At 37.7% G+C, this 15,180-nt stretch overlaps 1 protein-coding gene across 5 annotated transcripts in view; it reads left to right on the top strand.

The window, feature by feature from the left end:
• LOC111158095 (helicase with zinc finger) overlaps nucleotides 1–15,180 on the top strand; it is a 172,878-nt gene that overhangs the window by 82,912 nt on the left and 74,786 nt on the right. For 4 of the 5 annotated variants that reach the window (XM_022519932.1, XM_022519935.1, XM_022519930.1 and 1 more), the window contains 5 exons: nucleotides 2,085–2,264; nucleotides 2,811–2,915; nucleotides 9,586–9,764; nucleotides 12,596–12,714; nucleotides 13,868–14,013. In XM_022519932.1, coding sequence (XP_022375640.1) covers nucleotides 2,085–2,264; nucleotides 2,811–2,915; nucleotides 9,586–9,764; nucleotides 12,596–12,714; nucleotides 13,868–14,013 — 729 coding nt within the window. The remainder of the gene's footprint in view (nucleotides 1–2,084; nucleotides 2,265–2,810; nucleotides 2,916–9,585; nucleotides 9,765–12,595; nucleotides 12,715–13,867; nucleotides 14,014–15,180) is intronic. The other variant, XM_022519934.1, reaches the window with a different exon arrangement.

The raw sequence follows: 15,180 nt of genomic DNA, 5'->3' as shown, positions 1-15,180 counted from the left end.
ACAAGTCATTATCCCCATGTATAGGTTAAGGAGCCACTGGGGTCAGGTATGGATGCAAGTAACAGTTTACTGAACTAACTGTGGCTTAAACAAGTAGAGATGGACCCCCAGAGGTAGGTAGGTGGTCCAGGACTTGCAGGGGCTCCGCAGTACTACCCAGGACTGAGGTCTCCCCTGCTCTCCACCTTAGAGCATACTGATTTTCTTCATGCTGGTTTTCTTCCTGACGTCTGGTACCTCTTGATTATAAGAGGGCGGCTGCAGTTTTGTTTACTAGGATGTCTTTCCAGCCAGGTGAAGGAGGAATGCAGAGGAGCAAGAAGGGCTTCCTCCTAGTGAGGCTTTGTTTGTGTTTTATTGAGTCAGGGAAGAAGCCCTTCAGAGGGGCCTTTTCCTTTAAGCTCATTGACCAGAGTTGGAGCTCCAGCAGAGGAGGGAGGGCAATGGAGTGTTTTAGCTGTCTAGGCTCAGTAGCAGAGGAATCGTTCCACGGTTTTCCACATATATTAGATCTGGATTTAGCGATTACCTAAAGTAATTTCCTCTTTTACAGAAAGTGGAACATTGCGAGGTGCTGGCAGAATTATGAATAAATAGGCTGTCTAATGTTGAGAGATTCTTTGAAGTCAAAAGCTTGATCTTTAGTCAGTGGTTTCCAGGAAATCTAGTGCCATTGGTCAGAGTTCTTTTTTTACTTAAAAATTTTAAGTTTTGAAAAAATTAATGGCGTGTTTATATAGTCAAAGTTTATTTTCTAAAGTTTTACATTTCCTCAGAGACTTCCGTTTGTTTGAAATTATCTGTCCAAATATAGCATTAGCTACACTTTTTTAAAACTGAAAATATTAAGATTTTCCAGGAATAACTGGTTTCTGATTACTGTAGAGTACAGCCTCGGAGAGAAGGAATTTTCCCAGCCAAACTGCGTCTTACAGGAGTATTTTGTAGGCACTTTGAATGTAAATTTTCTAAGCATCTCTTTACACACCCTTCCTATTTTGGTTTACATCCCTATCATTTTTGCCATAGTTGTTGCAATATTTAGTATTTTAATTGTAGCTGTGGAAAAGAATGCTGTTGATTCTCCACTTGGTTTGATCTCTTGTAGCATCTGCTATCCATTTAAATCCTCGAAACTTAGCCAAGTCATAGAAGGGACACTCGTAAGATAGATCCCATTACAGCAACCATTTGTGCTACTGTGACAGGTGTTCTCTACCCTGAAAGATAGGACATAAGTACATTATGTGTATGGGGGAAATAATAGAAAACGTTCCTTATTGTTTGACCTTTGATACCTTTTTTTTTAAAAAAAGATTTTATTTATTTATTTGAGAGGGAGAGAGAGAGAGAAACAGAGATAGTGAGAGAGCATGAGAAGGGAGGAGAGGGAGAAATGGGCTCCTTGCTGAGCAGGGATGCTGCCTTGGGGTTAGATCCCAGGGCCCTGGGATCATGACCTGAGCTGAAGGCAGATGCTTACCCAACTGAGCCACCCAGGCATTTGTCCCTCTTTGATATCTTTTTTTTTTTTTTTTAACTGCCTTTTTCTGAATTAAGAGCTTTGTAAACCTTTAATAATGTCTTAACTAGGGACATACAGGTTTCTTCTTTGCCTCTTGTTTTAAATTTCACTAAAGGGAGCTTTCAGTGGACTAGAATTTGAAATTTGGTTTGTCTCCCTTTTGTATTTTACTTGCTCTACAAAGAAACTCATACTTCTTTATTACCAGAAAAAAAGTTTCCTGATCCTTTTATGTAACAGGGAAATTAAATTTTTGAGACATTGCCATTACTATTCATAGACTTGGTAGCAGCTAGACTAGAAGTGTGTGTGCTTTCTTTAGTTATCACAATCTTTTTGCACTTGGAATCGGACAAAGTAATTAAAGTGAGTTTTGATCAACATAGTGAAGCACCCCGTACCGACTCTGTCGGGTATATTTCTGAAAAGAAGTTTTAGAATAAATGTTTGTTTTTGTAGGTGCTTTGTTTCTTCAGTATTTTTAATGGTTCAATAAAATTTAGGCTTGTGTTTTATTTGTAAGATGCATGTGTTTACAATAAATTTTTATTTTCTGTAGACAATGGGATGAGCAGTTGGATCCTCGGCTAAATGCAAAACAGAAAGAGGCTGTCCTGGCCATTACAACTCCACTTTCAATACAGCTGCCTCCTGTTCTCATCATTGGACCCTATGGGACAGGCAAAACATTCACTCTAGCTCAGGCCGTCAAGCACATACTCCAGCAGCAGGAGACGAGGTGAGGCGGTGGTATGTGTGCTCCGATTTCATCATTAGGCCATAACCTCTGTCCTTGTTGTGAGTACAAAGCTAAGGCTAGCAAGACCATATTAATTCAGCTTGGAAAAATTAAAAAAAAAAAACCCAAAAACAAACAAACAACAAAGGAAAAGAAAAAGACCCACACCAAAACCCCAAAGGACTAAAATTTGAATTCTTTTAAAACATACTGTTTTTAAAAATTGGCAACGTGGAAAATGACAGCTTTTAAATAGCCATCTGAACTCCCAAGTCTGCTAAGGAATTGTGATATACGTTGGAGCCGAGAGACTTGGGTGCATAAAGTTCTGTGTGTTAGATTTAAAAGTAATTTGGGGAAACTTGTTTTCTTTATAGCTTAGAGAGTAATAGTTTCCTGAAAACATCATGGAATAATATGTTGGAGATTGATGAGTAGGTTGAGGGAAATGTTTGATATTAAGATGGCCACTGCTTTTGTTTGGTATTATACTGCTTGAGTAGTTTTGTGTTTTATCATTCTTTTTATTTGCACCATTTATTTCAGCAGGATCCTCATTTGCACCCATTCTAATAGTGCTGCTGACCTCTACATAAAGGATTATTTACATCCATATGTAGAAGCAGGCAATCCCCAGGCAAGACCTCTCAGGTATTTTTTAAGGCTTATTATGTATCTGTGTCATACTTTATTATTCTTAAGAAAAGGTGTCTTTAAAGATTTTAGTAACTTGGAGAACACAAAATCTTTAACTGTATATTGGCATTTGGAGGTGATGCCTTTTGAAGCAGTCATTTAAAATTAAGGAAAATTTTAAAAAATCTTTGACCATTCATTTCTTAAACATTAAGTAAAGAGAAAGACATCCTTTTTTAAGTTTTGTATGTAAAAATGTTGTTACAATCTGAGCAAATTTTGATGTGTACCTCTAAGAGCTACTATGATGAAATAATATAAAAATGATTTGCTTAAATCAAATCTAATTGAAATTCCAGCATATTTTGCATGGCAGAGTAGTCATGCAGTAGATATAAAATTTTGACTGTGATCATGCAGGTAATTTCATAGAAGTTACACTTTAGAGAAGCATGAAATATTGAAATGATTTCTGCAACAAAATGTAATTCATTGCTGTTTACAACTTTTTGCTATCATATAAGAGACGAAGTGTCAAAGAAAAGTTTACGTTGATATAAAAAGGTCGTTTTAAGTGTATATGGATATGAAATGTACCTAAATACGGATTGTGGGGGAATAAAATCCTTTTCTTCAGAAAACAATAAAGAATCATTAAATGGTTGTTTATACACCATTTGCTTTCATTGTTATATGAATTAATGTTTGGTTTTGCCATTTTACAAACTAATATGTCATGCCCTGTGTTGTTTGAATACAATTATTGCTTACAAATTAATTTCTAACCACACTTTTGAATCATAATCCACTAACTTTTTATTTCTAGTTGAGTCCAGGCATGGAAAAATGAGATTATGCCATTTAATTCTTAATAACCACAACCAAAGCCATTTGAATGATTTTACAATTGCATTAAAAAGAACAATAAAGAAAAAGGTGGTGTGGGGACGCCTGGGTGGCTCAGTTGGTTAAGCAGCTGCCTTCGGCTCGGGTCATGATCCCAGCGTCCTGGGATCGAGTCCCACATCGGGCTCCTTGCTCATCAGGGAGCCTGCTTCTCCCTCTGCCTCTGCCTGCCATTCTGTCTGCCTGTGCTTGCTCTCTCTCCCTCTCTCTCTCTCTGACAAATAAATAAATAAAATCTTAAAAAAAAAAAAAAAGAAAGAAAAAGGTGGTGTGGTCTGCTAACACAGGTTTTTATGCCATACTTTGTTTCCATTCTGGAAGATAATTCAGAGCAGAAATAATTGTTTCAAGTAGAATCCAGTTGTATTTAATAAGAAAATATCACATATATACAATCACTCTAAATGAAAATGTGGTATTTATCACTGGATAAGCTCATCAGTGACTAGTGTGCTTCAGATTCTGATCTTTTTTAGTCATAAGTAAAAACTCAACAACTAGTAACAGTTTTGCTATGCGTGTTCTTACTTTGGTGGAGGTGTTTCGTTTGCTTTTATTGTGTGTGTTTCTGTCTGTGTATGTGTCTGTTATGTAGGAACTGTGACAACCTCAGTTACCGTGGTGTACGTGGGCTTGGAAGCAATGGAGTAGCCCCCTCGCATCTTGATTGACCTAGGATATAGGTCGTTTGATATTTGGGGCTGAAGAGCTGTTGTTGATTAACATCTGCCATGTGACTAGCATTATGTTTAACTTTCCCCACGTAAAATTATGTTTTGACGGTTATAATCTATCTAGATGTGTAGAATAAGTTATGTCTCAGTAGGGTATATGTGTAGCTGTAGTGGCCCAGACACAGAAACTGGCTCTTTAGCAGAAAATCTCACCTCTCTGTAAGTCTCGAGGGTGGTTCAGTCAAAAAGCTTGGAAAGTACTTAAATTTCTAGTTATTGCATTTAGTAAATGGAATAAAATAAGAAGAGGGTTGACTTTTTCTAAATCTTTTCATTTTGTGGTCCTATATTTTCACCATGGTTTTTCTCTTTGGGAATGGTGTTAACTTGTAAATGTATTTCCTAGGAGGATGGTGCATTGAATTCTTAAAATTTGTTAGTACCATCTGTTATTACATTAATTCATATTAATTTGTGATTATCCTGATGGACAACAAACATGAACGATATGAGAGATGGGATAGAGGAAATTAGCATGGCTGAGCACTCTGGGGAGATTAGCTTTATCTGTCCCAGGATACAGGGGAAGGAACACAAGGGGGCACTAAGTGTCTGCGTGTGACTTTGAAGATTTGCTGTGTCTGTGGTGTAAGGTGGTTGAAGTTTGTCTTCTGCATCGTGTAGTCTAGAGTGGGCCATGGTAGATGCCATAACATGTGAAAATGGTCATAAGTATTAAATAGTTTAATACAGTACATACGTTTAAATATTCATGTTTACAGTTGAAATGTATAAAATTATATTACTTGCTGGGAGTTGAGCTTAAAATATTTGGGGATGGAGATTTTAGAAACCATTTTAGATTATATTTTATTTGGCTTTTACCTCTTATTTCATCAGAATTGGTAGACCTTAATTTGGACGAGAGGGGAAAACACGGTTTCTGTGTAGGGTTCTGAAGATTGGTATCTGGTTCTGAAAGAATTATTACCTAGTAGATAGAGGTTATCTATGGAGAGAGTCTATAGTTACTGCTTTCTGGACAAATAGAAGGTATTTGTTGTTTTATACAGATCTTCAGAGTAATAGATTTTATTCTGGAATCAGGTGTTTCTGGTTCTGTAGTATCTTGTGTAGTAACATTTTGGAAGGGTTGTTTATTGTTTATGAATTCAATACATGAATAAAATTTCAGTGAATTAAAATTATGTATTACCAGACAATCTCCTACTTTAACAGTCATAATTCATGTGGGATCTGTGGATAGTTTGTTCCTAGAAATATATAAATTACTTAGTTGGTGTCACATTTAATACTATGAGCTTGAAGGTGTCACTTGTCACTGTTCTCCAGTTTTGAAAAATGTTAGTTGTGTTTCAAACAATCTTATAGATAGTGTCTACCTTAAATGTTGCACAGAATGAAAGCACAAAGAAAGTATTTAAACTTTCTGAAGTCAGCACCAGAATATTTACTTTTAAGGAAATATATTCTTAACAGTCAAACTTTGTCTTCTTACTAGTTTCAGCTTGAGGTGGTTTTCCAAGGTAATTGTAAAAAAAAGTCAGTAGTGAGACTTAGAACTTCTATTTTTATTTTTTCTTTGAGTAGAAAGTGGTGCTTGGCATTAGAATTGATGAGTAATTTGAAAAACCATTTTTCCAGTTTTATAATGTGAAATGTTCATTTAGGAAAATATGGAAAATACAGAAAGGAACAAGGAAGAAAATAAAATTATCTATAATCTAAGCACACAGAGATAAATACCACTAACATTTTAGAGTTTAGTTTCTAGTAATTTCTTGTTTTAAATGCACATACTTTGGTTAATATTTATGGAATCATAATTTATAAATGATTTTTTCAGATAATTTGTAAAATGAGGTTTTTCATTTATTTTTTTTAAGATTTTTTTTTTAAGATTTTATTGATTTATTCAACAGAGAGAGAGAGAGAGAGAGATCACAAGTAGGCAGAGAAGCAGGCAGAGAGAGAGGGGGAAGCAGGCTCCCTGCTGTGCAGAGAGCCTGATGTGGGGCTCGATCCCAGGACCCTGAGATCATGACCTGAGCTGAAGGTAGAGGCTTAACCCACTGAGCCACCCAGGCGCCCCTTTTTTAAGATTTTTTAAAAATTTCTTTATTTAACAGAGAGAGAGAGATCACAGCTAGGCAGAGAGGCAGGCAGAGAGAGAGGGGGGAAGCAGGCTCCCTGCTGAGCAGAGAGCCCGATGTGGGGCTCAATCCCAGGACCCTGAACTTGAGCCAAAGGCAGAGGCTTAACCCACTGAGCCACCCAGGCGTCCCAAGATTTTTCATTTATTTTAAAGTAAATTCCACTTTGCTGATCTGATTAAACATTTTTTATTAAAACCTAAAACTCTTCTATTATTTATGTTTTATTAAATAATATTTTTTATTATTTATTTGTTTACTTAAAAGATTTTATTTATTTGAGAAAAAGAGAGTGAGTATGAGCAGGGGGAGAGGTTGGGGGAGAAGGAGAAGCAGGCTCTCTGCTGAGCAAGGAGCCTGATGTGGCCCCTGGGATCATGACCCAGGCCAAAGGCAGATGCTTAACTGACTGAGCCACCCAGGTGCCCCCATTTTTGCATCTTTTAGAAGTGATATTGGTTACTTCTATCAAGTTTACAGTCCTTCCTATCAGAGTAATGTTTTTAAAAGATATTTCTTGACTTTTCTTATTTATATTTAGGTATATTTATTAAATACTTCTTTTATTGCTTTGCTGAAAAGTAATAATCAGTTTTAAGTGTTTCATGAGAGGTGAGAACACATTTTAGAAGATCATGAGATTCGGTTTTATGCATGTTACATTTGAGCTGCTTTTGAAATATCCTGAAGGAGACAAATGTTAAATAAAAAGTTGATGTGCATTTTGGAGATGATGAGGTCTTGGCTGGAGAGAGAAAAAATGTGTGAGTCAAGAGTATTGGTGGTGATTGAAGCCATGGGCCTGGCTGAGATGATGTGGGAGAGAACAGAGCCCGAGAAAAGGAGTGTGATGAGTCAGCCGCGGGAACCCTAACCTAGAGAGGAAGAACGAAGGCAAGGAGCGGCTGAGTCATGGGAGCCGAGGGCAGAGAGTGTGGCTCGCAGGGAGCAACAGCAGAGCTGGGTGCTGCTAGTGGTCAAGCACCATGATGGGCCTAGAGAATAACCAAAAGATTTAGTAACACTGATGTTTGTATCCCTTGACTGGAGCCCGTGCTCTCCTGAGTTCTTTTTTATTTTGACTGCTTCTTGCCAGTTTCCTTTACTGTTTGCCTCTTCTTTTCTCTGCCTCTAGATGTTGGGGGTAACCATCAGTCATTCTCCCAGCTGGTTTCTTTTTTTTTTTTTTTTTAAAGATTTTATTTATTTATTTGTCAGAGAGAGAGAGAGAGAGATCACAAGTAGGCAGAGAGGCAGGCAGAGACAGAGGGAGAAGCAGGTTCCCTGCCGAGCAAGGAGCCTGATGCGGGACTCAATCCCAGGACGCTGGGATCATGACCTGAGCCGAAGGCAGCTGCTTAACCAACTGAGCCACCCAGGCGTCCCTCAGCTGGTTTCTTTTTTATCTACACTTACTCTCCAGCTGAGCTCGTCTAGTCCCTAGGCTTAAATATTATCCCAGTTGTATGTTTCTTGTCCCAGACATTCTCCTGAGCTTCAGACTTACATACCCCGGCTTATTGGATACCCCACGTGGACGTCTGCTACTGAATTTGTCCACAACTGGGTTCTGTTCTCACTTCAAATCCGTTCCTCACTTTCACCATCTTTGTAAACACCACTGTCATTCATCTAGTTTCAAAGGCACAGAATCATCCTTTCTCTTAAATTGCACATCTGGTTCACTAAATCCTGTCAGCATTACTCTCTACATGTGTAGTGAATCCAACCATTTTCACATCTTTACTGTTACCACCCTGATCCAAACTGTCATTTTTTTCTTGTCCAGACCGTTGTAACAGCCTCCTAACTGTTCTCCCTGCTTCTCTCCCCTGCCCCTGTCCAAGTCAGTTGTGCGTTACAGCCAGCTTGTAGTGGCTTGTGGGACCCAGTCATGTGCATGTCTTCCTAAGTTCATGTTCGGTGACATCATGTTGGTAGCTTGAAATTGGCCATGGTAGTGGATTTTATACCACGGAACTCAGCAAACACTACAGATCAGCACCACCCCTACCCTCCAAGCTGGTCGTTCAGCATTTACCAGCACACCACTGTCCAGCCCTCCCCCACCCCCTCCCCAAACTATATATTCTGTCCAGAGAAACAAGTGGTCCTTTATCAACATAAGAGCATGTGACCGCCCTGTCAGAGCTCTCTGATGGCTTTCCATTAAAATCAGAGTAAATCAAAGCCTTTATGAAAGCTTGGAAACCATGTGATTTGTCTCCGTGCTGGAGCGTAGCAGACACCCAGTTATATCTTTGTTGTACTGAGTGAGTGGGCGGATGGATGGATGCCTTGTTTCTGTACCATTTTAGTAGTCTGTCGCATGAGGCCTATTGGTATTTTTCCTTTGCAGTTAATGGAAAGATGCTCTTAAGATTTTTTGATTGTCCAAAGTTTAAATTTATTTTTAAATCTCCCTTACATAATATAGATAAACCTCCTTTAGATTTAAACATGGGTGTAAGAATATATTCTGAAGTGAAATGCAGATAACTTTTAAGTTTCTGTTGTAGGTGTGCATTTTTTCACTAGCATAGGTAATTACAATATTAAGTGTATTTTTGTAAGAATATTCTGGGAAAAACTAATTCCCAAATGGGAATGTTTTGAACTTAACTATAGTGTTTATGAAACTGTTGGTCATTCTGTTGTAAGATTGATCTGAACACTTAAAAATAATTAGATATTTATTTTATGATAGTGCATATGCTCTCTGTTTGAATCGTTTTTGGTAGGGCATAGTCACGTACATTTATATGTAATATACAGTTGTATGTTAAATTCTAACTCAGTAGAGTGTTAATGGTTACCAGATTTATTTGTTAATTTCCAGATATGGTAGTCTTAACACAATAATGTTAATTTTTTGATTATGCTGGTAAGATGTTAATAAATATAAATAGGAAATATTATCTTCTTTTATAGGGTATATTTCAGAAATCGCTGGGTAAAGACTGTCCACCCAGTTGTGCATCAGTACTGTTTGATCTCAAGCGCACATTCCACCTTTCAGATGCCACAGAAAGAAGATATTCTTAAACACCGAGTGGTTGTTGTTACATTGAATACTTCCCAGTACCTCTGTCAGTTGGACCTTGAACCTGGTATGCTGACTCAAGACACAGATAGGGTGTCTCTGAATGCATAGGGCTTCTGCATTCAGTTTAGACCAGGGGTTGGCAAACTATATAGTCTGTGGGCCAAATCTGGCCTGTTGTCTGTTTTTATAAATAAAGTTTTATTGGATGGAACACAGCCATGCCCATTTATTTACCTATTTTTTATGTATGGGTGCCTTTATGCCACAGTAGCTGAGTTGAGTAGATGCAGCAGAGATTGTATGGCCAACAAAACCTAAAATATATACTGTTTGGCCTTTTACCAAAAACAAAACAAAAAAAAAAACCAACCCAACAAAGTCAACCCCTAGTTTAGACGTTTGAGTGACCACTATTCTGTTTGTTCTCTTATCAGATGGTATTTACTTACTATTGGCCATGTGAAAAATTCAAATTTGGATAGTATGTGGTTTTTTTTTTTTTTTAACAATTTTTTCAAGTTTTTGTTTTAAAATGCTGTGTGTTATATAGTGTAGAGACAGCAATCATGATAGGTTTTTCAGACATGCTATGAAGATTATTATATTTAAGTACAGTATTTATAAAATCAAACTAATATTATATGAAGTACAGATATAAGATGACAAGTAATTCTGTTAAGTGTGGCAGAACTTAACCATCAAAAAGTGGTACCACTTAAGGTATTTGCTTTGGAAGAATATTCATTTATTACTGCCATATTATAATGGTTGACATTGCTCAACACTTTTTTGCTCTCTCCTTTTGGAATTGCTTTCAGAGCCAGTGACAGATTCTTTTGAACTTTCCAGGCCCTGGAAGGTAGATACTGTTCTCTTCACCTTGAATTCCTGGCATCTGGCCCAGGGTATAGACACCTGGAGGCCCTTGATAAACCTCTCTTTATCTTAAATGAATGAATGGTGGCCAAACTTTCTTTTTTGAGGGTAGATTTAATTTTAGAAGAGCTTCAAAATCTTTCTGAGCCATGTCTGGTAAATAAGGTAGGTGATCAAACTGAGCGGTGCCATTAGGGGTAAAAAAAAAAAAAAAAAAAGGAGAGAGACGTGCCTCTCATGTAATGAGACTTATTTTCTTGTGCATACAGCTCATAGCTGGCTGGTGAGGGCAGTTACAAAAGCAGAGTTTCAAAAATGTTTTGAACAGTGACTGCATCATTGGAGTGAGTTCTATTTCCTCCCAACTGACTTCTTTGAATGGAACAACACTTATTTGAAATGTAAATTTTGGTATGTTTATTTAACAATCAGTCTCATTACTTCATGGTTATACTCTGCCTTTTTGCCGCTTAGATGAAATTCCCAAACCTCCTAAACAGTATACTTTTGTGGGAAAGTGAAGAATGGCTTTGAAGAGCCAGAATATGGAAGAATACTTGGAAGTTGCCCATGTGCTTTGTTCTGGGCTTACTTATATTTGATTTCATTTAATTCTCGTATCAGCCCTGTGGAGGGAGGGTTCTTTGGCAGAAGAGAAAACCAAGGCTCAGGCTAAATCAGTTTGATTAATTCAAGTTCCCTGTGCTAGCTTAAGTGATAGCTGTAACAGTTTCATGATATATCCAGTTTCATGATTCAAGCCTAGCTCTATTTAATTAAAATGTCATCTAGTGGAAACAGTAGTTTTCAGGTAATTAGTTTTGTAGAACGAAAAGCACAAAGTCCCCTTAACAGGGAGAAAAAATGCACAATGTTTGGGCCACTGTCAGGAAATAAACAAGTTGTTGATACTTACACTATCAACCATAACCATAACCATTTGTCTGAATGGATGATGATGGTGGCCATTACTGCCGGTCAGTAAGACTTAGAAGATTCCTAGCCTAAAAACAAGTTGCATAAAAAATGGTTTGGAACTTGCTGATATTCGTAGAAATAGGGATAGAAATGGAGGTTTGGTTCTTGAGCCCTCCTCACAGGAGACTCATCAATCCAGAGAGTTTTATAACTGTCATTCTGTTGAGAAACTACTTCGTTCTTTTGCTATGCTAGTAAAAAGAAGGCCCCTTTCTTCCTCACTCTGTGTATTGGCAGCAGGGGAGAACTTTTTCCTTCTCCATATTGAGACCGTGGGATTTTTGCCTCTTTCCCCCACTTAGGGCAAAAGGACTTCCTCCTCCCTCTGTACACAGAATCCTGTGCCCCAGTGCGAGTGGCCGGAGCACTCAGGATGTGGGGCGCCTCTTCCTCTAGATGGTTGGCTTCTGTCTGTGCCTTTTTGCACGCTGGTAATTTTGTTTTTCAGCCAGGGTAGGCTCTTAGACAACTAATTTTATAGACACACCAGACACACACAAAACCCCCTAACTAATCAGATGAGTGAATCTGCTCATCGACAGTCCCTTTGTTTCAGTCAAGGTTGGATTATAACTTTCTCCCTTATATTAGATTTCAGGTATGATTTTCATTAATATTTAATATGCACAATAAAGCTCAAGTTACTTATAAACTGCCATTGTTTTATTTTCGATATTTCACCACACAAATAATGAAAGGACTATCAGTGTTTAGTTGCTGGCCCTTCTTTTTGCTGCAAAGCTGCTATCTTGTACTTGAAACATCTTTTTTATGTGTACTCAGTCCGCTCTTCGTCCGGGGGCCCTTAGCACCAGATGCCATTTCATATCTACTAGTGGGTAGAATAGTTATTTCTTTCCATCTCTGTTCTTTACATAATGATTTAAGTTAATGATTTTCTAAATTGGGGATGAGCATTAAAAGTACTCCTAACTCTGAAATCAGCACACTGAACTCTTTCCTTAGCAGAAAAGGAAAGAAGTACTGCTGCCTTTATTGCCGCTGTGAGATGCTTTACTGTGTTTATACTGTACTTTGTAGGGTTTTTTACACACATTCTATTAGATGAAGCTGCCCAGGCCATGGAGTGTGAAACCATTATGCCTCTAGCATTAGCAACTAAAAACACTCGGATTGTCTTGGCTGGTGACCACATGCAGGTATGCGCCCTCTGAGTCATCGTATCGAAGGAGCTACTAATTATGTTTTAATGTTTAATATTCTGTTTTCTAAAACGTCGTACGAAATTGTGCCATGTATTACATACAGTATAAGTACTTTAAATATTTCTGTGCTAATAATGAAAAATACTGCCTTTTCTGAAGGAAAATTACTATCCCACTGTTTTTTTCCTTCTTTGGATAGAGAGTGGAATGAGTGAGTCTGTCAGTATTATATGTCATGTTTTTAATTTGAAGACCAGCTTTCTAAGTGTGAATATTTGATTTTTACTTTTCTTTAGAAAATAAATTTAAGTTGACCTCCCTACAGTTCCCCAGTTCTTGTCCCTAACGTTTGTTTTCATGAAGGGTTGATTTTTTTTGCCATCATGGGAAATTAAGTGTACTTAATTCAAAATAATATCCCACATCTCAAAAAATGTGTCTGAGTTTATGGATTTCAATACCCACGTAAGGAAAGAGAAATAGAATTTTTCTGTTAATCTTTGTTTTACAGAGTTGCAGTTTGAAGTTCTTTCTCTTCTGCTCTAATCGAGGTTGAACCTATATAGTATTGTAGCTCTGACGACATCAGGAAAGAGTTGAATGTAGAGGAGGAAATTCTGTTTATGTTTCTTTGCCAAGAGCAGTTTAATTTTGTTCTCTAGTCATCAAAAGTATGATCAAGAATGGCTCCTTATACTTTATGAGATAAAAAGCATTATTTTACTGATTATTCCATTAAATTTTTGAATCACAGGCTGTATATCCTTCCAGCAAACCCGTTTAGATAGTCGATCAGTTTTAGTGAGATAAGTGCCTCATTGCCTCAGTGGTGCAGTAGGGTTGCATCTCTGAAAGTCACTGAAGTAATAGCTATTTACTATGTTGGGGGAGCCCTTCGTTAACCTATGGGTGGAAACTCTGTGCTGTGTCGATATACTGAAATGAAAAGTTAGAAATTTTAGCCCAGTTCTTTATGGTAGTAAAATTGTTCAGAGAAAGTATTTTCGATTCTGCTCATTCCAGCTTTCGGCATGTTGAGATTTAGTATATCAGAGGTTTCAGCATAGTGGATTTTTTTAATAAGTAGGTTAAAAAAGTGCTACTTGCATATTTAGTTAAATTTTCTCTGTATGTTTGTCTGTTACAGCTCAGTCCTTTTGTTTACAGCGAGTTTGCCAGGGAGAGAAACCTTCATGTTTCATTACTTGATCGACTCTATGAGCATTACCCTGCTGAGTTTCCGTGTAGGATCCTCCTCTGTGAGAACTACCGCTCCCATGAAGCTATCATCAAGTAGGTGTACTCCTCGTGTATCACACTTCCTGCAGTCTGGGGGGAGGGAGCTCACTGTGGCACTGGAAACGAGGGACAGGCTATTCCCAGCACAGTTACACGGTGTCCCTGACATTGCAAGTTCCATGAAATTTTACTTCTGAAAAAGAGTGCCTCAGAGGTCAGCTGTCGTGTTCCACAAAGTAGGGCAATCCTGGAAACTAAAATTTTAGGTTCTACCAGTTAGGATGTTTTTCTGTGACTAAATATGTAAGATGTATGTAAAACTATATGATGTAATAAACAAATGTATTGACAGAATACGTAGTAGTTTCTTTTATGTCTGGCCGTGTTATACCGGGCCTTTGTTTTAAAAGTAAGAAGGGAGGAAGCAAGCAAGGAAGGAAAACCTGTGAAACTTAGTCACGAAGTTTTTAAAGGTTTCTATTACATACAGTATGCATTTATAAAAATAAAAATATCATAAGTGATAGCTCAATGAGCAGTCACGAATTGAATAAAGCTTTGTAACCCAACCTCCAGATTAAGAAACAGAACATTAGCAGCACTCTAGAAAGCCCCTTTTGCTCCTTTCCGGTCACTGCCTCACCAAAAACTTAAGAGTTTTTTTAAAGGTTTTTTTTTTTTTTTTTTTAAAGATTTTATTTATTTATTTGACAGAGAGAGATCACAGGTAGGCAGAGAGGCAGGAAGAGAGAGAGGGGGAAGCAGGCTCCATGCTGAGCAGAGAGCCCGATGTGGGGCTCGATCCCAGGACCCTGGGATCATGACCTGAGCCGAAGGCAGAGGCTCTAACCCACTGAGCCACCCAGGCACCCGAGTTTTTTAAAGTTTAATATAATTTAATAATATTGATGATGTTAGTCAGTGAAAATTGTTTTTAGGTTTCTCTGAAAACAATAGGGTAGGTATAAAAATAAATTTAGATTTAACTGTGACTTTTATCAATCTCTCAAAATGGAGTCTCTTGTTGCCGGTCATTGGCTGTAGTCAGTAATGAATCAAGTATTTAGTGTTTTCATCTGTAGAAAGTATTCTTTTTGCAGCTGAAGATTTCAATATCCTTTGGGTGTGTGTATTTCAGTGTCTATATATCTTTGCGTTTGCGTGTATAAGTAAATGTCCCATATAAATAAAAATATGTGTTAACCAAGAAAATAGCTAGTA

The sequence above is a fragment of the Enhydra lutris genome, unplaced genomic scaffold, assembly GCF_002288905.1.
Source record: "Enhydra lutris kenyoni isolate GAN:26980312 unplaced genomic scaffold, ASM228890v2 scaffoldscaffold57, whole genome shotgun sequence".
Lineage (NCBI taxonomy): Eukaryota > Metazoa > Chordata > Mammalia > Carnivora > Mustelidae > Enhydra > Enhydra lutris.
Note: the sequence above shows the minus strand (reverse complement) of the source record. Positions and strands in the feature narration are given on the sequence as shown.